At 57.4% G+C, this 26,243-nt stretch overlaps 1 protein-coding gene and 1 long non-coding RNA gene across 3 annotated transcripts in view; one reads left to right on the forward strand and one right to left on the reverse strand.

The window, feature by feature from the left end:
- Window positions 1–26,243, forward strand: part of ITPR3 (inositol 1,4,5-trisphosphate receptor type 3) — a 95,439-nt gene that overhangs the window by 32,627 nt on the left and 36,569 nt on the right. The window contains exons 3-24 of the mRNA XM_075910583.1: window positions 626–747; window positions 6,554–6,640; window positions 7,698–7,856; window positions 8,736–8,834; window positions 9,189–9,272; window positions 10,263–10,409; window positions 11,224–11,319; window positions 12,262–12,312; window positions 13,656–13,798; window positions 14,400–14,499; window positions 14,963–15,123; window positions 16,972–17,113; window positions 17,891–18,052; window positions 18,850–19,022; window positions 19,768–19,887; window positions 20,708–20,890; window positions 21,647–21,898; window positions 22,380–22,524; window positions 22,997–23,144; window positions 24,036–24,232; window positions 24,426–24,555; window positions 25,352–25,409. Coding sequence (XP_075766698.1) covers window positions 626–747; window positions 6,554–6,640; window positions 7,698–7,856; window positions 8,736–8,834; window positions 9,189–9,272; window positions 10,263–10,409; window positions 11,224–11,319; window positions 12,262–12,312; window positions 13,656–13,798; window positions 14,400–14,499; window positions 14,963–15,123; window positions 16,972–17,113; window positions 17,891–18,052; window positions 18,850–19,022; window positions 19,768–19,887; window positions 20,708–20,890; window positions 21,647–21,898; window positions 22,380–22,524; window positions 22,997–23,144; window positions 24,036–24,232; window positions 24,426–24,555; window positions 25,352–25,409 — 2,959 coding nt within the window. The remainder of the gene's footprint in view (window positions 1–625; window positions 748–6,553; window positions 6,641–7,697; window positions 7,857–8,735; window positions 8,835–9,188; window positions 9,273–10,262; window positions 10,410–11,223; window positions 11,320–12,261; window positions 12,313–13,655; window positions 13,799–14,399; window positions 14,500–14,962; window positions 15,124–16,971; window positions 17,114–17,890; window positions 18,053–18,849; window positions 19,023–19,767; window positions 19,888–20,707; window positions 20,891–21,646; window positions 21,899–22,379; window positions 22,525–22,996; window positions 23,145–24,035; window positions 24,233–24,425; window positions 24,556–25,351; window positions 25,410–26,243) is intronic.
- LOC142820915 (uncharacterized) lies at window positions 741–6,822 on the reverse strand. 2 transcript variants are annotated; one of them, XR_012897932.1, is made up of 4 exons: window positions 6,684–6,822; window positions 3,940–4,119; window positions 1,813–1,910; window positions 741–1,224 (listed from the first exon to the last, which is right to left on the reverse strand). It is a non-coding gene; the product is annotated as an uncharacterized LOC142820915 (long non-coding RNA). The 2 variants fall into 2 exon arrangements; XR_012897933.1 differs by lacking the exon at window positions 6,684–6,822 and adding an exon at window positions 6,526–6,666.

Consider the following 26,243-nt stretch of genomic DNA (forward strand, 5'->3'; position numbering starts at 1 on the left):
GCCTTTTAACGCCAAGAAATTCCAAAGAGAAGCTTAATTCAGCCAGCTCTCCCCAAGGAAATGCAGGAAATTTCCGTATCTGTCACAGCATGTACTTGGACTATCACTGCAGACAGGCCCGCCGACATGTCGGGGAGGGAATGGGGGCAGGCGGTTCTGAGTGTGTGTGTGTGGGGGGGGGGAGGTCTGCTCAGCTCCGCCCCTTCTGCCTGAGGCCCCACCCCTCCTAGGAGCATGGAGTGCCCCTCCCCCCATCTTGCCCAAGGGCCCATGGTGGCTGTGGCTGAAAGTCTTACCAGTTTGTGTGGTCATTCCCGATGAAAGCAAATAGAAGGGAAAGTCAGGGAGCAGGTTAAACCACTGAGTCCTCTCTACTTATCCCATGGGACACTGGGGCCCAGACCCTCAGCTGGCATGAGGGTGTGGCCCGAGGTCTCAGAAATGGCATGGAGTACCCCCAAACTGCTGTAACGTCAGGGCCTTCACTCAGCAGTCGTCCTGAAGTGGGGACGGTCTCCCTGCAGGGTTTGAGCGTGGCGGTTTTCCTGGGAGACAGGCCACTGACTGAATTGGGCATGCCCTTAAAAGTGACGCACTGTAACCCTTTGGCTTTCTGTCCTCCTAGACTGTCTCTTCAAAGTGTGCCCCATGAACCGCTACTCCGCCCAGAAGCAATATTGGAAGGCCAAGCAAACCAAGCAGGACAAGGACAAGATTGCCGACGTGGTGCTCCTGCAGAAACTCCAGGTAAGGAGAACTGGGCCAGCAAGTGCTGGCCAAACTCCAAGCAACAATCTTTGCGGTAGGTGGGGAAGTTGTTAGAGGTACCAGCTGAGGATTTGCTAACATTTCCACCACCTCATGACCTGCCAGGCTGTCTGTGCCAGGCTCCGTGGAGAGCAGAGCTTTCTCTTGGCAGCCTCTGTAGCTGTGGGCCTGCATCTCTCCACACTTGTACCTGTTCCTGTCTAGCAATTTTCCACTGCCTCCATCCATCCTGCTGGGGCTGACAGACTTACTTTTGGGAGGTTGGAGGGTGGCAAATCTGCAGCAGGTCAGAGACATCATCCTGTTCAGGATCCTTGCAACTGGACTTGTCAGCTTCACTTCTCTGGGCCTTCTTGCATCTCTGCATTTCACTTCTCTGGCCTGGCTCCCTTTTAAGTCCGTGACAAAACCAGCATTGACTCAGCAGGCGGAAGATGGGGTGACAAGACAGCAAAGCTGGAGAGCGTAAGAAAGAAGAGAAATAAAATGACTGGGTGTCTTTATGGGATGGATGACAAAACTCTGCAAGAGGGATGGGCTGAACCGTTGAGAGAACCTGATGGCATCAGGTCCATTTAGTGCAGTCCATAGCTGACGGAGGCTGCCCTTGAAATGTAGCAGTTCTGTACATAAGGTTGCCCCATAGTATTAGGATAAAAAAAGCCGGGAAAATACGGCAGATAGGACTGATCCAAACTCACCGATTTCAGACTGCCGTTGACTTTGGATAAGGCCCGTACTAAATGTTGCCCGTTGTCTTAGAGGACTGTGTCAGTTTGGAAGGGTGATTAAAAGATTTAAGGGCAGAAGGGACCGCTGTGATCGTCTGGTCCCGCGGTGTCCAACCTACCAGCCACTAGCCACATGCGGCTATTTGTCCGGTTGAGTGTGGCTAGTTGGTTCACAGAATTATTTACATTTTCAGAATAATGTGGCAAGTTCACGACAGAACTGGTTGGACACCACAGGTCCAGATGGACCTGCTCTTTCACACAGGCCAGAGAATTTCATCTTGTTACCCCCATATTGAACCCGGAATCTTACCCTCCAAAAAGGCATCCATTCTTGATCTGAAGATCTCTAGAGATGATCACCATCTTCTGCTTGGAGCATTACATTGGGTATAGATGCCGTCTCTGTTCCTGCGTAGGTTAGAAAACAATGTCTAATGTCAACCAATGTGCTTACTGTTAATGGAAGCAAATTAGCAACTGAATATAGTGAGAGCAGTGGCAGAATGTGGGTGTGGGAGGGCGAAATGTTTCCGATTTGAGTCCTGTTCTCATTATTTTAAAAAAAGTGCACAGCTTCTTGCGCCTCTCCCTCTGTCTTCTCAACACAACACGTGTGTGTGTGTGTGTGTGTGTGTGTGTGTGTGTGTGTGTGTGTGCGCACATGTGTATGTATTGTAGGAATGTGTTCACTTTTATTTCTAATCCAATATGGAGCCCCTGTACCAGGAAGGAGTTTTACATAGGGTTTGCAGGTGTCCAGCATTCACCCGGACAGTCCGGTATTTCGCCTCCTGTCCGGTAAAAAAAATTCAGAAAATACCGAACACCTAAGATGTCTAGTAATTTCTGATTATTTTGCCCCGACCAGGAGGCGAAAATGCCTGGCACCTCTACAAACACTCAGCACTCAGCCTCCCCCTCCCCAAGCCCTCCTGACCCCCAACACTCCCAGCCTCAGCCCCCATGCTTACCTGGTTCCGCAAGGCTGCCGGCACAAAATGGCTGCCGGCAAAAAGACCAAGGGGAAGCAATGACTCCTCTGGGTCCTAGTGCTCATCCCCTTCCCTGCACTCACACTTAAAGGGGACATGCTGTTTTAATTTAAAAAAAAATTTTTTTGCTCAACAACTCCCCCCCCCCCCCATTTTTTCTTCTTCAAATTTTTTTCCTGGTGTTTTTTTTGGGGGGGCGCGGGGGGCAGGTGTTTGGTATTTTTGTTTCAACTATCTGGCAACCCTAGTTTTACACAATGTACTAACCACACTCAGGGGACTGTCAGCCATGCCAAGACCCTGGGCAAGGTGCGTGGGAGGGGCTTGATCCCTGCTCCTAGAAAGGGCTGGGCCAGGAACAGGGAGCCCTCAGTGCCTCGTGGAATGCACGACACTGCCCCCCCTCCCCCAGTTCTTAGTGCTACCTGGAGCGTGCAAAGCGGTGCTCTGGTGGTGGTTTAAAGAGCCCAGGACTCCAGGTACCACCACAGTAGAAGTGGCCAGGAGCCAGGGGCCCTTTTGAATTGCCAGGCCCCAGGTCAACTGCCTTCTTTGCCCGCCCTCCATTGGCAGGTCTGACCATATGAGGTCCAAGTTGAAGCCCCCTGTAGACACCAGGATGGGGCTGACCTTCAAGGCTGTATTTATCCAAGTTCCTAGCTAGGTTTAAGCCATCTTTCAACCAGAGGAAATAATTTCCTGAAATAGTAGCAGCCCAGAAATAAAGAACGGAAATCAGGCCTGGCGTTTTGTCTGCAGCAGACTGAAAAGTGCTTAGTTTAATTGCCTTTGTGCTGCTCTTCATGGTGGCTTTTGAGGAATGGAATATTTAATACACGTCTCACTTCGCCAGTAGCAGCTGGAGACGTGAAGCAGAGACAGGTGCTAGGCAAGATTTCCCTTGCGCAGCACAGCCCCCCCCCCCAGTTCTGCCCTGTTATTCCAATCCCATGGCAGATGTTCCTCCGTGCAGACTTGTCACATCCCTACTGATCCTCCCCAGGGCCACTGCAACCTTTCAGTGTAGACACTTTTGCCTCTTGGCACAGGTAATCCATCTCCCCAAGAGGTGGTAGCTAGGGTAGCAGAAGAATTCCTAGTAGTGCCTACACAGTGTAACTAAGCCGACCTGTGCGTGCACGCACGCATACGTGTCACACCCAGATCAACGTCATTAAACTGGCCTAATTATCTAGCATTCACCAGTCTTCAGGGGAGATGGCGGTTTTGTGACATGGACAAATACTTTGTAAGCAACCAGTTGGGGGCCTCACACTCCTTTTCCTTATGGGAGCTCTTTGCATTGGAGATTCACTGGGTCTGGGGGACCAGACTTGGTGGAGGCTTTGGAAGTTGGATTTAGCTCCACAAAGAGCTGCAGACAGCCATCGCTCACGTGCAGTGCTGGGTGCAGGGAGTCGTACTTTCCCCTCCTGCTTGCATACCTGGACGCATTTCAGTAGGTCGCTGTTTTCCAAGCCGCCTGCAAATCCCCGGGGTGGGCAGGGTGCGGCCATCTTCTTCTTCTCCTTATGGTTCCTTTCGGCAACCCTGGTGTGATGTGCCCAAGCCGTATTCCAAGTCTGTTCCAAGCCGGGCCTGCTCAGGCTCCCTCTCGCCCGCTGCTGGAGCGGAAACAGAGGCCGATGTTTAGCTGCAGATGCCGAGGGATTAGGGAGTAATTACAGAAAAGTGGCGGCAATGCTTTAAAGAGCTTTTAATTGGCAGCGAAGCGGCAGCCTGCAAGCGGCAGCGTCTGCCAAGGCAGATTTGCAGTGGTGGCCCTGCCTGCTTGGGCAGTTTTAAGCGTTCGCTTGTAAGGGACTGACTCATGGATAATTGTTTTAAACTGTTTTTAAAGCGGCTGACTCATTTTCCAGCCCTGGATCTTCTGCCTGTGCCGTTCGCAGCAGCTTGGGGCGGCTTTTCCTCTCCCCCCAGCTTCTTTCTGGCCCTTTGCCCAGGAGCACACTGCTGGGAGCCACCCTCTCAGCAACATGAATTTCCCCCCTCTCCTGGCTGACTGGGGGAGAAGGTGAAGCCCCCGTGGGCTGACGGCGCTGTGCAGTCTGGGCTAGGGATGAAGTTGCAAGAATTCAATTTTGCTTGTCTTGAGACCCATGAACCACACACAAAATCACCCAGTCGCAGTCCCCGGCTCACCAGAACTAGAGCACGCAGGGCTGGCTTTGGTACCATCCCCTGTAAGCTGCACCGGGCTGGCCGGTTTGAGAGCCTGGCATTGAATCCAGGAGAGAGCATTGCTGCTGCAGTCGGACCCCTTTATTCCCCATACAAATACGCCCGTCAGGAGAATTCATCCCTCGCTCCATATTTTCAACTGCAGCAACCACGCGGAGGCAAGGCGAGCGTGTAGGGTTTGGGTGGGAGAGGCTGGTTGGCACCTTCCAAAGCATCTCAGAGCAGGCTTCCTCCCAGCTTCCTGGTCATCACGTGGCCATCTCTTTCGCCAGCTGGTGAGGCAGGATGTGCGGCCGCCTCTGTGAGTCTCCTGCCTCTGCTTTTGGAGGGGAGCTGGCCCTAATAGCTCCTAGAGACGTCACGGACCTCGGGGTCTGCCAGCACCAGCAGGCCTTCAAGTGGAGGCAGCTTGGCCAGCATTGGGCTAAGGCACAAGCTCCCTTGTTTTCTCCTTCCCTGTAAGACCTGGGGCCAGGCTGTCCAGAAGTGTTTTCCAAGGCCCCCTCTGATTTGGGGTGCATTGGTTTCTGGGTTTCCAGTTGGAGTCTGTGGCCAGGTCTCTCAGGCAGCAGGGTGGCCTAGTGGTTAGGTCCCTGTGTTAGCTAGTGGCCCGGGGGAGTAGGCCCCTGCCTCTGAGACCCTGGACCTAGGAATTCTGGCCTCTTACCAACATCTGGTTCTTCAGTTTGGGGCATGACCCCTAGAGTCCCAATTTCCCCTTCCTCAGTGCGGGTTCCTTCTGGTTCTCCCCCCCTTTGCACCTGGGGGAGGGGTTGGAGGCTTACATGCTCCTGTGGCTGACCCAGTAGACAGCTCTGGCTCAGATCCTGCAGACGGCAGAACCAGGTCCCGTCTCTTCGCTGGTTAGTCCCTCACTGAGCCAGGTTCCTCCCTTTTATTCTCCCTCCAGGCCTGGCATTGGCTGCAGGTAAAATGGGGCGGGGCTAGTTGGGCAAAAAGGCCTTGTGTATCCCCTGCAGGGCCAGGCCCTCCTCTCACTCCCTCTGAGTCTCCTTAGGCCAGGCATGTCCAAAGTCCGGCCCGTGGGCCAATTGCGGCCCGTGTTCCAATTTAATACGGCCCCACAGGTAATTTGGCAATATCTATCTTTTATGGCCCCCAACGAATCCATATGTATTGAGATGAATACATTGTAAAATCTCAGTTAATGTCAGTTGGTCTAAATCAGTTATAAATATATTTGGACACAACATGTATACTTGGTGTTATGTTCCTGTTCATATTTTTTTAACTTAAAAGTTGACAGACAACCTTTATTACCAATAATATGTAATGTACTTTACAATGTTCCTGACATATATTTCAGCTTCCTGGATTTTTTTTTCATCTGGCCTTCAGATATGAAAGGCAGAGCGATTTAACACCTGTTTAGATTTGTCATCCATGTGACGAAATGAAAAGTATGCCGTTTGCAATAAACTTTGCATAAAATAGTTAATTTGCATTTAATTGTAATGGTTCAAAGAATGTCAGGCAAAATGGTCGGCCCTCACACTTGTTCACTTCATCAAATCTGGCCCTCTTTGAAAAAAGTTTGGACACCCCTGCCTTAGGCCTTGCTTCTCAGGGATGCTGGGGGCCCACAGCTCCCACTGACTCCATGCAGAGCTTCTCCAGCCGTTCCAAGTTGTCTGAGGTCGAGCACCCAGACCCCAAAGCAGCCCAGATCACAGGCCGCTTTATAGGACGCGGCCCCCAGCCTGTGCCCGTGGAGGGGGATTCAGAAGTGGGTCCCAAGGCAGCCCTTCGCCTAGGAAGCTGCCCTCGTCACCTCCTGCTCCGTCCCCTCCCGCCCGGCCGTGACTCACTGCGCCCCGCTCTGTGTTTTGCGGACAGCATGCGGCACAGATGGAGCAGAAGCAGAACGACACGGAGAACAAGAAGGTGCACGGGGACGTGGTGAAGTACGGCAGCGTTATCCAGGTAGGGGCATGCGCTCTCCCCTCCCCTTGGCGCGGTGGCTCACATCACATCCTGCTAGCTCCTGACGGGACGTCCAGCGATAGGGCCTGCAGCCGCCGAGTTGCTTCCTGGTTGCTTCTCCCGGGAACTCCAGTTTTCATTTCAGTCAGCGCAGCTGGACAAAAAATGTCGGGTGTGTCAGGGAAACAGCCGTGGCTGGCTCGGAGACACCCCCTAGCAGGGGGAGGGCCCCAGAACCCGGCTCCAGCCGGGAACTACGCTGCAATTGTATAGCCCTACAGCCCGAGCCAGCTGCAAGGGGGGTGCTATTGCCGCGTAAGCGCAGGTGTGAGAGCAGAGGGGTCTCCAGGGGCACGATGAGGGGAAGCAGCTGGGCTCTGTCCCAGACCAGGCGAGCATCTGAGCAGTTAAGCATCGGTGTCCGGACACAATCCTCCCCTGGCGCGTAGCTAAAGCTCAGTCCATTCCCAGCCAGAGTCCGGACAGATTCCTGCCTGTTGGGGGGGTGAGTGGCTGGTGTGAATTGCTAAGCCGCCACAGGCTTGGAGAGGGCTGCGGGTGAGCAGGTGGGCTGCTAGAGTAAATTCTCCCCCATCGCTGGGCCCAGCTGAAGGGGCAGTGGGCACAGTGTCCTGTCGGACGCAGCAGCCTGATCCACGCGGCTGGCACGGGGGGTGTTAGTGATACAGTGGCCAAGGCTGCCAAAGGACCATGGGATGCCTTGGCCCTGCAGCATGGGACCCTGTGTCTGTCTGTTACCTTTGCTTAAGGGCTGCTGGCTGGCAGGTTAGTTTTGGGGGTACAACTACTACGCTTCCTGAGCTCTGGAAGCCACAGGCCACCCCGTAAGTGTGGCCTTGCGGTGCCACACAGACCAAGGCAGCCGGCAGGCTGGAGAACAAGACAAAAGCCAAGGGCAACGCGGGCAGAGCCAGGTGGAGAAGAAACAGGGCTGCGGGGCACAGACAGGGCTCCAGCTCCCCGTCTGTGCTGCTCCCTGCTTCCCGGCCTGGGCTAAGGGATCGGGGATGGCATTGTGCTGTGTTTGGCTTTCCAGCTGCTCCACATGAAGAGTAACAAGTACCTGACGGTGAACAAGCGTCTCCCGGCCCTGCTGGAGAAGAACGCCATGAGGGTGACGCTGGATGCGACGGGCAACGAGGGCTCCTGGCTCTTCATCCAGCCCTTCTGGAAACTGCGGAGCGCCGGCGATAACGTGAGTGTGACAGGCAGGTGGAAACCGAGGCAGGGACGGTACGAGGTGTCCCTGTCACCGCTCGGAGGGCTCTCCGGGAGGCTTGGCAAACATCACATGTCTCTGCTTCTCTGGGAGGCAGCTGGGGAAACTGAGGCACAACGCGGAGCTGATAGAATCCAGGCGTCCTGACTCTCACTTTCCAGCCCCGATCACTAGATTGTGCACCCTCCTGCTGCCTCCGCTCCAGGACTGATCTGAGGCTATGACGCCAGGTGGTTGGGAGTGGGGTGTGCAGGGGCTTGGCTGTGGCTCTCAAGCAGATGAGGGTGGGGCAGAGGGGACATGCCCTATTCCGCAGCACCCCGAATGCAAGGCGGATAGAGAGTCACTTTCCTGCATCCCGGTTCCAGATGCCTCTGAGTAAAAAGACCCTCAGAACAAGGGTGATGGGGTTGGGCCGGAACCTAAGGTAAGGGTGGGAAATCTTTTGTGAAGGGGGGGCCACTTCGTGAATTTCAGAAGTAGTCACAGGCTGTCCCCGAAGAGGCGGGGTCTTGGATGGAATGGGGGGGGGCCTAAGGTTGGGGAGCATCGCCTTGCCGGGGCGTGTGGTGACTAGAGAGAACCTCCAGCCTTTTAGAACAGCCGGCGGTTCCCTCTGGTGCCAGGGAGGAGACGTCTCGATGGGCCTGGGGATGGGGGAGTGGCAGGGCGTCTGCGGGCCGGATCAAACGGCTTGGAGGGCCGAATCTGGCCCACAGACACTATCTTGCTCATCCCGCCCTAAAGGCAGGACCATGCTTAAGGGCAAGACTTCTGCATCAGTGTCCCTGAAAGATCCCTCGGCAGCGCACCCACTTTCACGCTCTCACCCCTCTCTCTGATTCTCCTCCCCAGGTAGTCGTGGGAGACAAAGTGATCCTGAATCCTGTGAACGCTGGGCAGCCACTGCATGCCAGCAACTACGAGCTCGCCGACAATGCAGGCTGCAAAGAGGTATCAGGGCCACGGAGCAGGTCAGGGCAGGGTTGGAGTGCACCATAGGAATTTGGTGGGAGGGCTAGTCATGAAGCTCATGTATGTATCTGTCAGCCTGTGGAACTCCTTGCCACAGGATGTTGTGAAGACCAGGACTTTAACAGGGTTACAAAAAAACTGGATACATTCATGGAGGATGATTCCCTGTTCTGTTCATTCCCTCTGGGGGCACCTGGCATTGGCCAGTGTTGGAAGACTAGATGGTCTGATTCAGTCTGGCCGTTCTTATGACCTTCTTTCTCATTTGGGGCCTGTTTAGAACCAATCTGTCTTGCGTCAGGCCCATCTCTAGCAACTCTTTTTTTTCCCCAGGTGAACTCGGTCAATTGCAACACCAGCTGGAAAATCAACCTGTTCATGCAGTTCCGGGACCACATGGAGGAAGTGCTGAAAGGGGTAATGAACAAGCATCCATTCTCCACTCCGGGGCTGCAGGAGAGGGATTCTATTGTGCTAGGCCCCGTACAAACCCGGCAGGAGAGACTGCCCAGACCTGGTCGCTGTGAATCAGGATTTCCTTTCCAGCCCACATCAAAACAGAGTGCAGCGCTGTGCTTCTTTAAGAAGGAAACCTGGGCTCCCACCTGTCGTGCCACCATGTGAATTGGGTGGAGGAACTGTGTGGGGCAGAAGGGCATCTGGATGGGGTTGCCCAGCTGAGCAGGCCACTGATAAAGGTTTGAGGCTGCTTGAAACCTGAAGGCTGTCTGCAGCCCAGCAAGAAGGCAGTTGGCGTTGACGGCCCATGAGTGCCTGCGTTGGCCCTGATTGGCCCATTGTGGCATAGTGGGGGGCTGTCTGCTCTGTGACCTGGGGTCCCCCTGTGCTGTGATGTGAGATTCTCACAGACTCTCCTAAATGTGGATTAACGCAGACACCTAGGCTCAGCCTGCCAGGGAGAGAGACAAAGGGAGGAAGGCGGAGACCAGCACCTGTCTGGGGGGCAGGGCTGGAAGAGAGGCAGTTTCTGTCCAGTATCATGTAGGAAGCAGCCTAAGCAAGGGGCTGGGATTTAGGGGCCCAGTCTCCCCCATCTCAAGGGGGGCTGAGGCATCCTAGGCCTGCCCTGTAACCAGATGACATCTGTGCTGTGCTGTATCCTGGAGAAGCAATAAACTCCCCCCATTCTACTGGCTGCTGGAGTCTGTTCATGCCACTACGGGGGTGCAGGGGTCAGGGAAACCCCGACATGCCGTCACACCCATGAGTGCCTGTGTTGGCTCTGATTGGCCGATAAGTGCCCGCCTTGTCCCCAATTGGCCAATGCTTGCCTGCGTTGTCTCTGAAGCTTGGGAAAGGGGTGTCCACGGAACCGGTGGAGCAGAACGTTCCCTCGCTGGGCGTGTGTCTCTCTGGTCACCTCGTCTCTCTGTCCCTGGCTGGCAGGGGGACGTGGTGAGGCTGTTCCATGCCGAGCAGGAGAAGTTTCTCACCTGCGACGAGTACAAGGCCAAGCTCCACGTCTTCCTCCGCACCACCCTGCGGCAGTCCGCCACGTCCGCCACCAGCTCCAACGCGCTGTGGGAAGTCGAGGTGAGCCCCGGGGGAGCGCGCTAGTGGAAGAGCACGTCGGCTCTCCCTCTCATGGCTGGGGAGCACGGCGGATAACTACCTACTGCTGCCGACAGCGGATGGCAGCTCAGACGGTAGAGGAGAGGCAGGTGTCTTGGGGCAGACAGTCCCCGCTACCAGCCCTGCCGGGGACGCAGGCTGTGGTGGCATCATACTGGCGTCTGGAGGGTGACTCTGGATTGCTGACTTCACGGGTGGGACGTTTTGGCAGAATGAATGGCTGTCTGTACCGTTCAGGCCTAGGCACTCTGCTTTGCTGATAGTAAAAGGCTGCCCCTGTGTAAAGCTGGTGTAGCGCCGGGGGCTTCAGTGCCGCCTCTTGAGAATTGCTGTAGGGGGTAGACCCGAAGCAGATTCAGGGTCTACCCCATGAATGCCTTAAAGGGGCATGCGACCTCCCCCCCCCCCCAACATAAAATCCTTGGTGTTCCGCATAAAAATATACAATTGTTTGGTGTTCCTCGGTCTTAAAAAGTTTAAGAAACACTGGCCTAGAGGATTCAGATTGTTCCTGTCCATGGCTGGACACCTTATCTCCTCTGAGGCGTGCCCGTCACATCCATCCCAGGGACCACCACAGAGCTATCTCCCTGTCCTGCATTTCTCCTCACCTCTGAGTCAGGGCAGGGCCGTTATCGCCATTTTACAGGGGGAAACTGAGGCACGGAGTGGCAAAGTGACGTCCCAAGGTCACACACAACAGCTATGGTGGAGCAGGGACCCAAATCCCAGGCTAGCACCCTAACCGCTGGACCACCCTGCCTCTCCTTTTCAGGTGGTGCATCATGATCCCTGCCGAAGCGGAGCCGGACACTGGAACGGCCTGTACCGCTTCAAGCATCTCGCCACTGGGAACTACCTGGCCGCGGAGGTGAGAGCGGTGGAGGGGGCTGGATGGGGAGGGCCTGCTCCATTGCCAAGGGGCTGTCTTGCAGAGCAGCGACCGCTCCCCGCAGGGCCCCGTTCTGCATGGGAGCCCTGCGCATCTCCCGGGGGCCTTGATCCAGTCTGTCAGGCGCTTTGAGAGCCTTTGGCCTGGCAGGCTCCTTGCCCATGTTGTCAGGAGGGTCTGCAGCTCCTCTTAGCTCCTCCTTGCTAATAGCAGGTGGCAATGCCAAGGGTAGAGACATGGCTCTTGGCCATTTGCTGGGCTAGGACATGCCCAGCCACCGATAGCCCCCAGCGCCAGCCTGCCCTCGTCAAACTCGCTCCTCACGTTCCCCTTCCCTCTTGGCCTGCAGCACGCAAGCCCTGCCAGCTGAGCTGCCCTTTATTTGCTCCCCCCGGGTGGAGCTCCGCTGCCCGTCCCCTCGTCACAACCCCGGCGCTTTGCCGCACAGGAATGTGGCCAGCTGGGCGTAACTCCTTCCGGCCCCTCTCCAGCGTCCGCGCTGGGCCTTGCTGTCGGGCATTCGCCGACTCTGCTCCTCTAGTCCACTGCTTTCCGGCCTTTTCGCCTCGGCGACCCCTACTGCATGTGGAGGTGCAGCCCCCTCTGGAAATCCTAGGACACCCAGCGGGCCACATGCCACAGGCTGAAAACCACCAATCGAGTCTGACCCCCGACATAATGTAAGCCAGAGAGTGTCATCCACTGAGTCCTGCCTCTAGCCCCCAGGGCAACGAAAGCTAGGAGCTGTGTTTTAGAGAGGGACATCCAAGAAGGACGTATGTGGCATGTCTGTGTTGAAGTCAGTGGAAGAAAGAGCAGGTGGCAACCTCCGTGGCTGGGAATTCAAAAGGGCCAGTCAGTGGCCCAGCATACGCGTGTCTGTGTGCATGCGTTTATTTCATATTTCTTTTAATGTTTTAGGAAAACCCCAGTTACAAAGGAGACGCCGCCGATCCCAAGTCAGCGCCCATGGTGAGCTGGGTTCTGCTCGGTTAATGGGGGGAGCTGCTGCTGCTGTTCTCTGGGCTGGGATGTAATTTCCTCTCTCCTCCGCTAAGGCTATGTCTAGACTACGTTCTATTTTCGAAAGAGGCTATGCAGATTCTGCAGGAATTTGCATATGTTCTTCCAAATCTCACTTTCAGAAGAGGATCTTTCGAAAGTGAAAGTAGTCTGGATGCACTTTTTTCCAGGAAAACGCCCCTTTTTTTAAAAAAACCCCGCTCTTCCTTAAAAAAGGCGGTTTACGTTTTTTGGGGGTTTTTTTCAAAAAAGGGTTTTTTTCCCAGAAAAAAACGCATCCAGACTACTTTCACTTTCAAAAGTGAGCTCGGAATTTGCATATCCATGGGAATTTGCATATCCTCTTTTGGAAAAAGAACCCCATAGTTTAGACATGCCCTTAGCTTCTGCCAGATGTGGCTACACGGGGAGTCAGAACCTATCACATGACAGGCCCAGCTAGGGACAGGGAATGTGCAGATAGATCAGTAGTGGGCAGCCTCCGGCCCCTGGGCCACATGCGGCCCCAGCGGAGTCGATGTGTGGTCCGTGAGACGTTTGTTACCACTGCCCATGGGTAAGGTTGCCAGATGCCACTGGTTCCATCTGTGTTGTTTTTTCCCACCCGCCGTTACAAAAGTGACTCACGGGAACTGAGGAGGGTGCTGATTGCTGACAGCGCTGACCAGGAGAGCCGTGTGCTCCCCCTGCAGCCAATCACAGTGCTGCTACGGTTCAGTTGGCACCCTCCGCGAATTCTAGCTACGCCAGCGCAGTGAGCAAAACTGCCCTCTCCCGGGAGCCTGTCTTGGTTACGACAATCTGGTGGCCCCCTGAGATGAAGGAGGGCCCCTCGCTAGCCTCGGTTGCCCATTGCTGAACTAGATCCAGCAGTACCCAGTACTCAGGGTGATGCTGGCGAGGCATTGTGCTCTGATGGAACTGATACTCATGGCCGTGCGGAAGGATCCATCTCCGTGTAGCACACTGGCCAAATGTCCCAGGGGCATCTGTAACTGCCTGGTCTGTTCACATAGTGCAGAGCTTGCTGGAAGGGCGGGCAGAGGAGGTGGGTGTAGAAGGCAGGCGAATTCCTAGCCCTGTGGGAGGGATGGTCTTTTATTGCGTTTACCAAGTGCCTTTGGGACGGCCTGGGGATGGCTTTGGTCCTGTCGATCCATTGGTGTGCACCAGTTTGCCATGCTGGGGGCTCTTGAGAACGTCTGCTGTGAATCCAGAGTGAGCCGCCTTCTTCCATATACACGGGCGGGCTTGGGAGCCCGTCCACTCAACGGCTGCTTCTCTTGGTGCAGGGCGGGGCCGTTCGCTCCAGCCGGAGGAAAACAGGGGAGAAGATCAAATACCGACTGGTGGCCGTGCCCCATGGGAACGACATTGCCTCGCTCTTTGAGTTGGACCCCACCACGCTGCAGAAGACGGATTCCTTCGTCCCTCGGTAGGGGGGAACGCCCAGATCCTGCTGTGAAACCTCCCCGGATGAGTCGGCTTCCTGGCCCGGTGGGGTCAGGGCTGTGAATTCGTTAGTTCTCACCGAGGTTGGGTTGCTCCGGAAGCGGGAAAGGGGCGGGGTCAAGGAAGGGAGCATAGAGTAGCAGTCACAGCCTGAAAGCCTAGTCTGGGGAGATGGTCTGTTCTTTCATGGGGGGGAGGGGGCAGATAAGGAAAAGTCTGGGGTAAGTGGCCCTGTCGGTTCTGAGCCAGCTGGAAAAGCCGTGCCCTGTGCTCCTGTGGTTATTTAAGACCCCTTGGTGCTTTTTGCAGGTATAGGGCCTTGCCATGGGGTTCTGGCCAAGTTCCCACTTGGGTAACTGTATCAGTGCCCTGAATTCCGCAGCAGGAATGGCTTTGTGTCTCTCCTGCCCCAGATCACGTTCTGTAGGCTGGCTGGTGCAGAAAGACTGGAGGGGTCCCCTACCCCAACAGTGGCTGCATTTCAGCAGGGGGAGGTTTGACGTGGTGCCCCTCTGGAAAGTGCTTCCAGGCCTTTCTGGCTGGGAAGTGCGATCAGGATGGGACCTTCATTGCCGCAATTTCAGGAACTCCTTCGTGAGGCTGCGCCATCTCTGCACGAACACTTGGATCCAGAGCACCGACGTGCCCATAGACATCGATGAAGAGAGACCCATTCGACTCATGGTACGTCCCAGGCTGGGTCACAGCTCAGTGCAAATCAGCCCTGGGAAGTCAGAGTTTGTTTCCCTTGGCCACAGACGTACAATGTCTGTTCTTGATCATCTTGAGGAGGATCAAACAACCTAGAACTCAGACCTAGAACTGAGCACAGCGACCTAGAACACAGCCACAAAACCTAGACCCCACCTGCAGCAACCTAGAACCAACTATAGCAACCTAGACCCCGCCCCCATAGCAACCTAGACCCCCTCATCCAAAGCAATCTACAACCCATCCCCACAGCAACCAAGAACCCATCCACAGCAACGTAGAACCAACTACAGCAACGTAGAACCCAACCACAGTAACCTAGAACCCAACTGTCCAGTGCACGAGCTGATGGCAGTCAGGAGGTAGAAGGGGAGCAGGGTGGCTCTTGTTGGACCAGAGGTGGGTTCTAATGAGGGTGACACTGCCACTCTTACAGCTCGGCACCTGCCCCACCAAGGAGGACAAAGAAGCTTTTGCCATTGTCTCTGTGCCCGTGTCGGAAATCCGGGACCTGGACTTCGCCAACGACGCCAGCTCCATGCTGGCCAACGTGGTGGAGAAGATGAACGAGGGCTTCATCAGCCAGAACGACCGCAGGTAACGAACCCGGCCATGCGGCTGGCCCCTGGCCAAGCAAAGGGAGGCCACGCTCGGCTCGAAGGCAGGGCACGGTCTGGGGGCCATGCCTTATCTCTGGTACTCCTGGCGCTGCATGGCCTAGAGCATTGTTGCAGCTCCGTCATGCTGCCCCGCTTGTGGCCTGCTGACCCAGCCTGCTCCTCCCCAGGGACGCGGCAAGGAAATCAGATTGTGTGGGGTCAGTGCCAGCCCCTCCTTTGCAACAAGAGAAATACCATAGGCGCTGGGAGATGGGCGTGATAGCGCCGGGTTGCTTAGTCACGGTGTTATTTATAGATGGGCGGGTGCCTGACATTTCCTAAGCAAAACACACCAATCTGAGCCACTTCCCCTTTGCCACCCAAAGACAAGCTGATCCCCTTGGGCAGAAGGGCTTGTCATAGAATCCCAGGGCTGGAAGAGACCTCAGGAGTCACCGAGTCCAGCCCCCTGTCCGAAGCAGGACCAACCCCAACTAGATCAACCCAGCCAGGGCTTTGTCAAGTCGGGACTTAAAAACCTCTAGGGATGGAGATTCCACCCCCTCCCCAGTGAACCCATCCCAGTGCTTCCCCACCCTCCTAGGGAAATAGTTTTTCCTAATATCCAACCTAGACCATCCCCACGGCAACTTGAGACCATTGCTCCTTGTTCTGTCATCTGCCCGCACTGAGAACAGCCTCTCTCCAGCTTCTTTGGAACCTCCCTTCAGGAAGTTGAAGGCTGCTCTCAAATCCCCCCTCACTCTTCTCTTCTGCAGACTAAACAAGCGCAAGTCCCTCAGCCTCTCCTCATAGGTCAAGTGCTCCAGCCCCCTAATCAGTTCTGTTGCCCTTCGCCGGACTTGTGCAAGAGAAGCCAGGTCCTGACCACTCCTGGTTATTGACTGTTCCCAGATGACAGGGTATTAGTCCCGCCATCCAGGCTAAGTTCTGCTCAATTGCACAGGAGAAGACAAGAGCGGCCAGTGTGGGTCAGACGAAAGGTCCGTCTAGCCCAGTGTCCTGTCTTCCCACAGTGGCCAATGCCAGATGCTTCAGAGGGAACGAACAGAACAGTCAATCAACAAGTGATCCATCCCCTGTCGTCCACTCCCAGCATCTGGCAGTCAGAGGCTTCTGGACACCCAAAGCATTGGGTTGCTCCATCTTGGCGAATAGCCACTGATGGACCTATCCGTCAGGAACGTATCTGATTCTTTTTCTAGTTAGGCACGACTTTAAGGGCTGTAAACCAGAGGTGGGGAATTTCAGGCCTGGGGGCCGGATGCGGCCCATAAGGCTCAGTGCCCCTCCCCCAGCATTGGGCAGCCCCATTGCAGAGCACAGAAGATCTAGGCTGGCCCCCCCAGGGTGTGGCATGCAAGGGGGATGTGGGGAGTGTCTTTCTCCTCACTTAGGAGTCTGGAGACCACGTCAGTGAGGTTTTTTTGTTGTTGTTTTTTTTTGTTTGCTTCTCACTTTTGTGCAGCCCCCACCTGATTTTACTGTGGGTCAGCGGTTCTTGACCCAAAAAAGATTTCCCGCCCCAATCTAAACCCTCATGCTTCAGGCTATAAACCAAGATCAGGAATTACTTCTCCGTGGCTGTTATGGGACTTGAATCCTGCACAGAGGCCCAATGCATGGTCTATACCCTGTGTAAGTTCCTCAAAGCCTAGCTGGGGTCTCATTTGTTGTATGACCCCCCTGGCATTTGGAGGTTAGTCTGAAGATGAGGAGCAGTTCCAGGCTGCTGTCCGATTGTTAACCCTGCCACTGCAGAGGTCCCAGGGGGCGTGGATGTGCCAGCAGATTGTAAAGATGTTGCGTGCTGCCCCCTTGGCAGGTTTGTGATGCAGCTGCTGGAGGACCTGGTGTTTTTCGTCAGCGACGTCCCCAACAACGGGCAGAACGTTTTGGACATCATGGTGACCAAACCCAACCGGGAGAGGCAGAAACTCATGCGGGAGCAGAACATTCTGAAACAGGTGAGTGAGTGGGGAAGGGAGGGGCGTGGTGGGAAGAGGTGGGTTTGAACCAAAACAATTCAGCCGTCGAACCCGCACAGAACCGCAGGGAAAACGTGCGTTGGGGGCCGGGGAACAGGCTGCTTAGAGCGACCCTGGAGAATAGCAGAGCATGTCTGGGCAGCCCGCTTGTCTTCTGCAAGGGCATTTTCACAGGGCTGTTTGGAGTTATTTAGAGTCGGGGGCAATTTGGGGCAACTGAAAGGTCATTCAAATAGGGGGTTCTTAGAAATTGGGTCGGCAAACTGTGCTGGTGTTATGCAAGCGGCCATCTGCTGCCAGCTAGTCTTGCCCCGCAGCACCTCCGGCTAGTCCAGTCCTGCCTCTGCCACAAACCTCTCTCTGCCCTGACCCCCAGCTGGCCAGCTCTGCTGATGTGCCTCCAACCTGACTGGCAGCCCCCGCTCCTATTCCAGCCGTGGGTTGGTTTTGAGCCAAGACAGTTGAACCCACTGAAATGGTGGGTGTTGCGAACACTCCCTTGTGGGAGATGGTCGGACTCATTGTGCATGGGATCAGAGCCCAGATGCATCCCTTTCGCTACCAGGGCGGGGCCCGTTCCCCAGCGTGAGTTCGCAGCGGGGCTGGTGTAAGCAGGCAGGCATTCCCTCACCTCACTGCTAGGGTCACGGGAGCCGTAGAAATGCCAGAGACTAACTCGAGAGCACCCGAACCGCCGCTCTCAACACAGGTTGGGAATCCAACTCCCTCCTGGTCCCCTCCTTTGTGTCCGATTAGATCTTCGGGATCCTGAAAGCCCCGTTCAAGGACAAGGGCGGGGAAGGCCCCTTGGTGCGGCTGGAGGAGCTGTCAGATCAGAAGAACGCCCCCTATCAGTACATGTTCCGCCTCTGCTACCGGGTGCTGCGGCACTCCCAGGAGGACTATCGCAAGAACCAGGTGGGTCCGTGTGGCGGGCGGAGGGGTCGCCCAGGCCGCAGCTCCTGTGGGACCCGTCATGTGGAGAGGCCCCGGACAGGGATCGTGGCACCGTTGCGCCAGGCGCTGTACGTCCACACCCCAGAAACCCTGCCCCAAAGGGAGCCGGCCATCTCCGTCTACTCAACGGGAGCTCACCAGTACGGCTAAGCTGGCTCCCGAGCTGTGGGCTTTCGGACTCCCCTGGGGAGGACAATTCCTGCTCTTCCCGCTGGAGTTGTCGGCCACTTGGGCCATGAAGTGACCGAATTTCCAGGCCCCGGGTCTCCTCACTGCTTCCCAGCTCTGCTGTCCCCTGGGCAGGCAGGAGCCTCCCCCTCTCTCTCCGGGGCTCCTCTCCCTCTTGGCCCCCATTTAACACGGACTGGAGCTCAGTAGTCAGAGCAAGCGGGGCCGTGACAGAGGAGCCGCTGGGCGGGATCCCGGCTGGCCGGACAGCGCGCAGGGCCTAGGACTGAGGGAGAGGGGAGCTGGAAGCAGAGTGCCCTGAGGAAATGGCTCACGGAGGTCTGAGAGGCGGGGCAGCGGTCAGACCTGGGGGGAGGGTGGGATCCGAGCCTGTTGCCTCGGCCAGTGGGGAGCCTGGACGCCGGCTGGGTCTGTGAGCGCGGGGCCCTGGCGGGGCAGTGTCCGAGCGCCGATTCCAGAGGCGGCGCCTCCTCCTTGTCGGAGCGCTGCACCCGCCACCAGCCCTGGGCCTTCCTGCCCCCCGCAGCGCCCCTCCCCCTGCCTGACCTCTGGTCCTCCTGCCCCGCCAGGAGCACATCGCCAAGCAGTTCGGCATGATGCAGTCCCAGATCGGCTACGACATCCTGGCGGAGGACACCATCACCGCCCTCCTTCACAACAACCGCAAGCTGCTGGAGAAGCACATCACCAAGACCGAGGTGGAGACCTTCGTCAGCCTGGTGCGCAAGAACCGGGAGCCCAGGTGGGTGCCTGGCCGCTGCCCCCAGTGATCAGACCCCTGGCCCGGCCAGCTGGGGCCTGGGACACACTTGTGCAGCCAGATGAGTCTGTCGCGGCCCTAAAGGAGACCCTGCGCTGGGTGTGGCTGGGGCTCAGGTAGCAGGGAGGAGCAGGGCCCTGCTCCGGGGGCTGTGCAGGGACAGGAAGAAGGCAGAGGCTGGGGGCGTGGAGGGAGTTGCCGGCCCTTGCAGAGTGGGCAGAACGGGAAGGGGATCCGGGCCTGTGGGGGTCGGAGCGGCTAGCGGAGCCCGGCAGGGAGGAATGGGGCAGGGCTGCAGAGGGTGGGGGGTGGGAATAGACGCCCCTTGCAGGGTGTGGATGGGGGAAGCGGGCAGACGTCTCGCGGGAGGATCGCAGTGGGTGGCTAATGCTGCCGGGGGATGGACCTGGGCCTGGCGAGCCGCAGAGCCAGGAGGACTGGGGAGGTGGAGACCCCGACAAAGGGCAGGTGCCCTCTTACGTGGAGCAGCCGCTGGCGGCTAGATGGGAAGGACCCCCCGGGTGTGGAGCTGGATTTCCCACCCCTTGGGAGCGTCCACTCCCCAAGCCTCTAAGGCCTGTTCTGTGCCTGAGACCAGCAGCATGGCCGGGCCCGGTTAATGAGAAGAGTCGCCTTGCCAAAGCATCTGTGCGGGTCCCCTCCCCCCCTCCAGCCCAGCCCCCCCGGCCCGGCTGACGGGGAGCCGGCTCTCTTGTGCTCTCGGCAGGTTCTTAGATTACCTCTCGGACCTGTGCGTGTCCAACCACATCGCCATCCCCGTCACCCAGGAGCTGATCTGCAAGTGTGTGCTGGACCCCAAGAACAGCGACATCCTCATCAAAACAGAGTGAGTAGGGGGCCGCTCGGCCCTGGGGGTGCCCCCCCAGCAATCCAGAGGGTGGGACTTCAGGGCCAGCGCCTCAGCTGGTGGAAACTGGCATTGCTCCATTGATTCCACGGGGCAGGCGAAGGGTGGCCTAGTGGTTATGGCTTTGGCCTGTGACTCAGGAGGTCCAGGTTCACTTCCTTGGGCACGTCATTGACTCTCTCCATGCCCCGGTTCCCCATCTGTCCACCTGGCATGGCCTAGTGGCTTAGGATACTCACCCAGGCTCCTTCCCTACTCTGCCACAGACTCCCTGTATGGCCTTGGGTAACTCACTCAACCTCCCCCCCTCCGGGCTCAGTTACTCTTGTGTAGCATGGGGATACTAGCCCTGCTCTGCCTCACAGCAGGGTTGTGAGATGATGAGACACTAATACTACAGTGAGGGGGTCAACGTAAGTCCCAGTGGTTGAGGGATGGATCAGGGCCATTGTTATGGGGAGCCTCCTGAAATCAGCGCCCTAAGACACGGTATGAAGTTTCAGCTTAGATGCCCGGGAGGGTGGCGGTAGCGCTTGTCTTGATTCCCAGGTCTGGGACGGGTGGATTTTCTGGGCTCAGCCTTCTGCTCCCTGGCCAGCTGTGACACCCACAGCGTTTTCTTTCCTCTGCTCCGTATGAGATGGGAGGTAGTGCAGTCAATGGCCAGAGCACAGGCCGGTGGGGAGGGGGGTCAGGATTCCCGACGCTGTGGGTGACTTTGGGCGAGTCTCCTGGCCTCTCTGGGCCTCGGTTTCCCTGCCTGCCCACCGGGGAGTTGAACATGGCGGCGCGATTGCAGGCTGAGGCCAGTGAAGGAGATGTCCCAGACCCACGAATACCTGAGCATCGAGTACTCGGAGGAGGAGGTCTGGCTGACCTGGAGTGACAAGAACAACGAACCCCACGAGAAAAGCATCCGGCAGCTGGCGCAGGAGGCGCGGGCCGGCAACGCTCACGATGAGAACGTCCTGAGTTACTACAGGTAACGCCGTGCAGCCCCCCCAACCCGCCCGGGGCCCGATGGGGAGAGTAACCCCCCCCTTGTGCTGAGCTGGGCAGTTTGCAGGACTTCACTGGGGACTGGCGCTCAGCCTCACGGGATCCGATGCCGGGCTCTGAGTGCCGGCCCTGCCCTCTGCTTGGGCCCCCTGTGCTCAGCCGCTCCTGGGCCAGCCCAATCCCCCTCCTCAGGGCGAGCCAGGGAGGTGCCCGACTCCCTGCCTGGCAGAGGGGCACACAGCCCACGCCCCCCGCGAATGAGCCCCAGGCCGAAGGAGCCCTGCGGAGCGGATGCTTCTACGGAAGCTGGGGGGGGGTGACGGGGGCGGAAGGGGGGCTCGTTTGTGGGCCCTCTCGGCCGGCCAGGCTGGGGCGTGTTCAGCTGGTGCCTTGGCCGGCGAGGCTGCTGCTGGCGTGGGCGCGAGGTCAGCGCCGGCCGCACAGCTGCCCCTTTGTTCCCGTGCACAGAGCTCGGGGGGGGGGCAGGTTGCGGGAGCAGCCCAGCCGCCTCCCGCCAACTCTTCCGCTCACCCACTCCGGGCCTCACCAGCCACACAAGGGGCCCCGGCAGGGTAGGCAGGGGCCCGTCTTCCCTCGGCACGGGGAGGGATGGTCTGTCGCTTCCACGAATATATAAGAAACAATTCCTCCCTCCCTTCCTCCATCCCCCCTTCTCCTTCCATTGCTTCCCCATCTCCGTCTCTTTCCACCCCCCCCCCCCCCGTCGGCCCCCTTTCAGGTACCAGCTGAAGCTGTTTGCCCGCATGTGCCTGGACCGCCAGTACCTGGCGATCAAAGAGATCTCCAAGCAGCTGGGGGTGGATCTCATCTTCCTCTGCATGGCGGACGAGATGCTGCCCTTTGACCTCCGGGCCTCCTTCTGCCACCTCATGCTGCATGTGCACGTGGACCGGGATCCGCAGGAGCTGGTGATGCCCGTGAAGTTTGCCCGGCTGTGGACAGAGATCCCCACCGCCATCACTATCAAAGAGTGAGGCCAACCGGGGCGTCTAGCCGGGAAGGGGCGGCAGCGGGGACTCCAGGGCCCCTCCCCTAGACACCCCTGGCTTGGATCCCTGGCGACCAAGTGGCCATACTGAGGGCAGCAGCGGGCCATGTGTGGGATGAGTCTGGCGGGTCTCAGCAGGGTTTCCTCGTGGGCAAAAGCCCCTTCTTTAAAAAGCACCATTGACCCAGCTGGCACCGATCGGCCCGCCAGGCCAGTGACTCTGAGCCTGAGTTCTCCCCTCTGTCTTGCGAGGTCAGAGCTGAGTCCCGCTAGGGGGGACGCTCGCCCCTGCGGCTGCCCAGCTCGGGCTGTGGGTGGCGAGAGGATGCTGCTCTCTGGACCTGTGATCCGATGCACGCGGGGCTCCCGGCGACCAGGGCAGGGGCACCTCCTCTGGGGGGTTGAGAGAAGGGAGCGTGGCCCATCTTCTGCCGGCTCACCGGGCCTCTCCTCTCCTCCGCAGCTACGACTCCAACCTGAACGACTCCCGGGACGACAAGAAGAACAAGTTTGCCAGCACCATGGAGTTCGTGGAGGATTATCTCAACAACGTGGTGAGCGAAGCGGTGCCCTTCGCCAACGACGAGAAGAACAAGCTCACCTTTGAGGTGAGAGACCTGCGCGGGCCCTGCGGGGAAGGGGGCATTCCGCCGAGCGTCAGAGCAACCCCGAACGGGGGCATTTCAGCACCGCATGGGCCTTATTACTGCAGAGATGCAAGGAGACCACATCTCACTGCCGTAGAGGGGCCCTGTGGAAACTTGGCCACCAGTTTCTAGTCAGACCGTGGGCGGCCATCTTGGAACTGCCCGTTCTTAGCGCAAATGGAGCGGCCATCTTGGAACTGCCCGTTCTTAGCGCAAATGGAGCGGCCATCTTGGAACTGCCCGTTCTTAGCGCAAACGGGGTGGCCATCTTGGAACTGCCCGTTCTTAGCGCAAACGGGGCGGCCATCTTGGAATGGCCAATTCCCACCGCAGCCCAGGCAGCCGCCTTGGGAGTCCTAACCCCGTGCGGTTGTATTCCTCCTCTGCTCTCCGGGTGTGGGAGAGAGCTGGAGTCTTTCTGTCCTTCCTGCAGGTCGTCAGTCTTGCCCACAACCTCATCTACTTCGGCTTCTACAGCTTCAGTGAGCTGCTGCGCCTGACGCGCACTCTGCTGGGTATCATAGACTGTGTGCAGAACCCTCAGCTGATGATGCAGATGCCGTACAGTGAGGATATGGCAGGTAAGGCTCATTGCACTTCACTGGCTGCCCTGTAAGCACCTGCTTCTCTGAACTGCCCCCATTCCTCGGTGGTCTCAGCTGAAACTGGTGGGCCTGACTGTCCCTGGAGGGGCCCCCACCCAGGAGTGGGAGCAGCCACCTGGGGCATCTCACTTCTGCGCTCACAGCTGGGAGCAGAGGGGAAATCACCAGGGGCATCTTGCCTCTGGCAAGTAGATCCGGAGTCTGTTCGGCTGCTGTGCTCCGAGTGTGGGGACAGGACCTGGGGGAGCAGCAGGGCTCCCGCCATTCAGTGGGGGTGTCTGGGAAGCGGGAGCCTTGGTGGGAGTCTGGCTTGGAGCGGAGACCCAGCAGCAGCCTGGCTGGGAAGCCAGGAGCTGGCTTTCTTGTCAATTTCACAGCTCTAGGGAAACCGTGAAATTGACAACAATGACAGCCAATGGAAGGAGCCCAGGGTCTGCACAGACATTGCATTGCTCTAAGGACACCAACATAAGCCCTATGCCTCCCATCGGGGTGGGGTCATTCTGTCGGTGTAGTGGGGCACGTAGGTTGGTGGGAACAAGGCTGTAATGGAGACACGGACATCGTGCCTTACAGCGACCTAACTCCCTGTTGTATGCGAGTCGGGCTAGCAAGAGCTTGGCCTCTCTCCGGTTCTGGGGGAGGAGCTTGGAATTTGGCCCTCGGTAGTAAATGCTAAAAGTAGGGACATGCCAGGTGAATAATCAGCCTCCCCATTTGTCCTGCAATAACATTCAACCAGTTTCCAGTTTGGGTGGGCTCCTCAGCCAGCCCCCAAGTGCACATGGAAACCCCCCTCGAGCCCACTTTGTGCGTCAGAGCTGGCCCAAAGCATTAGCCTTCTGCCAACTGCGGCGGCTTCCCTAGGGAAGAACGTGCGGAAGTCCATCCAGGGTGTTGGCCAGATGATGTCCACCATGGTTCTGAGCCGGAAGCAGTCCATCTTCAGCCCCCCGAGCCACAGCACGGTGGTGGCCTCTGAGTCCACGGACCGGGAGAGAACCATAGACAACGAGAACATCGTGGTGATGGAGACCAAGCTGAAGATCCTGGAGATCTTGCAGGTGGGAGCTCCGAGTGGTGGAAAAGCTGGTGCAGGGAAGCGCGGAGGGAGGGGATAAATGAAGCGAAGAAGCTGCAGCTTCCGACTTCTGCCGCTGGGCCTGGCTGGGGGGGCCGGAGGGGATAGTGGAGGGGAAAGGGCGGTTTCCACGGGGGGGGATTCACGCCTGCTCTCCTGCCTGTGCTGCTCCCCAGTTCATCCTGAACGTGCGCCTGGACTACAGGATCTCCTACCTGCTCTCCGTCTTCAAGAAGGAGTTCATCGAGGTCTACCCCATGCAGGACAGCGGCGCCGACGGGACAGCACCAGCCTTCGACTCCACAAGTAACTGTCGCGCCGTCCCTTTGGCTCTCCACCGGCAGAGCCAGGCTCCAGGGCAGCTTGGATTGAAAGGGCCGCCGAGGGCATGTGAAATTTCGGCTGGTATTGGGGGCACGGCTCACGAGGGTGAAGAGCCCCGTCGGGCTCCGGTTGACTCCCCTAATAGAAGGGGAGAGGGACCCAGTGCATTGAATGGGCTGGGCTGGAGCTGGATTTGATTGGTGCCAGGGACCAGCAGGGGGCTAAGATGCTTTTGGCTGGAGGAGATGGAGGTGGAAGGAAATGAGGGAAACACTTTCACTCTGTTTCTAAGGTGTCTCTCCCTAATATCAGCTCAGTAATTAGTCTGCAGCCTCCTTCCCGGGGCCCTCTTCCCTTTTGCCAGCTTCCTCCCTGCTCCCCATCCGTGGTAAGTTCTTCCCTTTGCCACGGTTAAGCCCCAGGTTACAGATGGTGACACCTCCCTCCCCGCTTTCCCCCAGTGAAATACCAGCGGGACGTGTGTCCACATCGAGGTGGCCAGAGGCTCAGCATAGAACCATCGAGGCAGGTGCGAAAGGCAGGGGCGGTAAAGCATCCGCAGACCCCGTGGTGAATCCCCACGCTGGTGAAGTCCTAGAAGTAGCACAGTCCCACTGGAGTTGAGCAGTGACAGGAGAGCCCTTTCCCCTCCTTGGATTGGGGCTTGAGACTGTTTTCCTGGAGTTTCTGCCTAGCCTGGATCCGCTGTCCCCTTCTGTCGGTGCAGAGGGGGCGTTGAGCTTCCTGCTGACGGTCCCTTTGCTTCCTCTCCTTTCAGACGCGGCGATGAACCTGGAAAAAATAGGCGAGCAGGCAGAGGCCATGTTTGGGGTCGGGTAAGTACCTCGGACCCTTCTTTCCGCTGGAAAACGAACCTGCCCAGTGATATTCCCAGTAGAAACCATATCCCAGTCTCCTGTGGACTGGTGGCTTCCTGGAGGCTGAAAGCCACAGAAAGCATAGACTGTGGGCTACCATAAAGGCTAATGCTGGAGTGCAATGGGCTAGCCCGGGCCAGCACAAAGCCCTTACTGCTGTTAGGGACCATGCCCCACGGACAGCGTTGTGTCCTCAGTCCTGATGGTTCCTGGCAAGTCTTCTGCTCTGTCGATGATAAACTTTCGGCTGTGTGCATGTGTGTGCTCCCGTCTACCGTGTAATTAATCAACACGAGAGACTCCGAGAGCCCCCAAAGACCACAGAACAGATAAGGATCGAAAGCACTTGGCCAGGTTGGTTGCCAAGCAAAGTACAGTCCTACTTGTCGGCAAATAGACTCGCCACTACCCATATGTACCTGTGACCATGGACTAGCTGAGTCAGCATTACGGATTCAGCATTGCCCCCTAGGTCAGCCAACAACGGCTCTCTGGGGTGCACTTTTATACACAGGCACAGACAAGTGACACATCACTCCTGACGTATCAGGTTGCCACCTCCTGTTGTTTAGTTACGTCTCACAAGGGGGGTTTGACACTATCTGTCATGCTGTCAGTGTAGACCCAGTGTAGACGGTCAGTGTGTCTGTTATTTGTGGGCTGTGTGGTGGTACCAAGATGTTTCTTCATGAGGTGCTCTGATACGACCCCTCTGGAACGTGCTTGCAGCCCAGGCCTGGTGCCTCTTCGGTAGGAGTCTTTCTGTAATATCAGCCCTGTTCGTGCCGACTT

The sequence above is a fragment of the Pelodiscus sinensis genome, chromosome 27 (genome assembly GCF_049634645.1).
Source record: "Pelodiscus sinensis isolate JC-2024 chromosome 27, ASM4963464v1, whole genome shotgun sequence".
NCBI classification, from domain to species: domain Eukaryota; kingdom Metazoa; phylum Chordata; order Testudines; family Trionychidae; genus Pelodiscus; species Pelodiscus sinensis.